Genomic DNA, 632 nt, shown 5'->3' with positions numbered 1-632 from the left:
GATGGGGCCCTGTGAGAATGGCGGGCGGTGCAGCGGACCTGAGCTGATTCTCTACTTCAGAACGGCCGTAAAGAACAGTAACGACAAACTTCTTCCCACCTGCCCCGTCTTGCCCACTTCTACTGCTCTGTATCTGTCTCTATGTGAAACATCCCCGTTACCGGTCTTTGCTAATATGCCCACGCTACATCGACTACGCCGCATGCACAACACTTGTCTCACACCAACTTTCCCATCAGCGCGTCAACAGCAAAACACTTCTGTTGCCTTTCGCCTTCACTAATCTCACGTATCCCCCTCTGACGAGCCATGTCTCTCGTGCTGAAGAAGAGCATCGATGACGCCACCTTCAGGGACAAGAAGGTGCTCATCCGCGTGGACTTCAACGTCCCCGTGAAGAACGGCAAGATCACGAACGACTTCCGCATCCGCTCCGCCCTGCCAACGATCCAAAAGGTGCTGAAGGAGGGCGGCTCCTGCATCCTGATGAGCCACCTTGGCCGGCCGAAGGGTGCTAGGATGAGTGACCCAAGGCCGGAGAAGGGCGTGCGCGGGTACGAGGAGGCCGCCTCGCTGCGCCCGGTTGCTGCGCGCATCGCGGAGCTGCTGGGACAGAAGGTGGAGTTTGCGCC

General features: G+C 58.2%; 1 protein-coding gene across 1 annotated transcript; it reads left to right on the top strand.

Annotated features, from left to right (window-relative positions):
• Positions 1-309: 309 nt before the first annotated feature.
• LDBPK_200120 (phosphoglycerate kinase B, cytosolic) lies at positions 310-630 on the top strand (the record flags this gene model as incomplete). Its single annotated transcript, XM_003860305.1, has 1 exon — positions 310-630. A coding segment is annotated over one exon (321 nt), but the record flags the coding sequence as incomplete, so codon positions are not given.
• Positions 631-632: the final 2 nt, after the last annotated feature.

Source organism: Leishmania donovani, chromosome 20, assembly GCF_000227135.1.
Source record: "Leishmania donovani BPK282A1 complete genome, chromosome 20".
NCBI lineage: Eukaryota > Euglenozoa > Kinetoplastea > Trypanosomatida > Trypanosomatidae > Leishmania > Leishmania donovani.
This window is presented reverse-complemented; position numbering and strand designations above follow the sequence as displayed.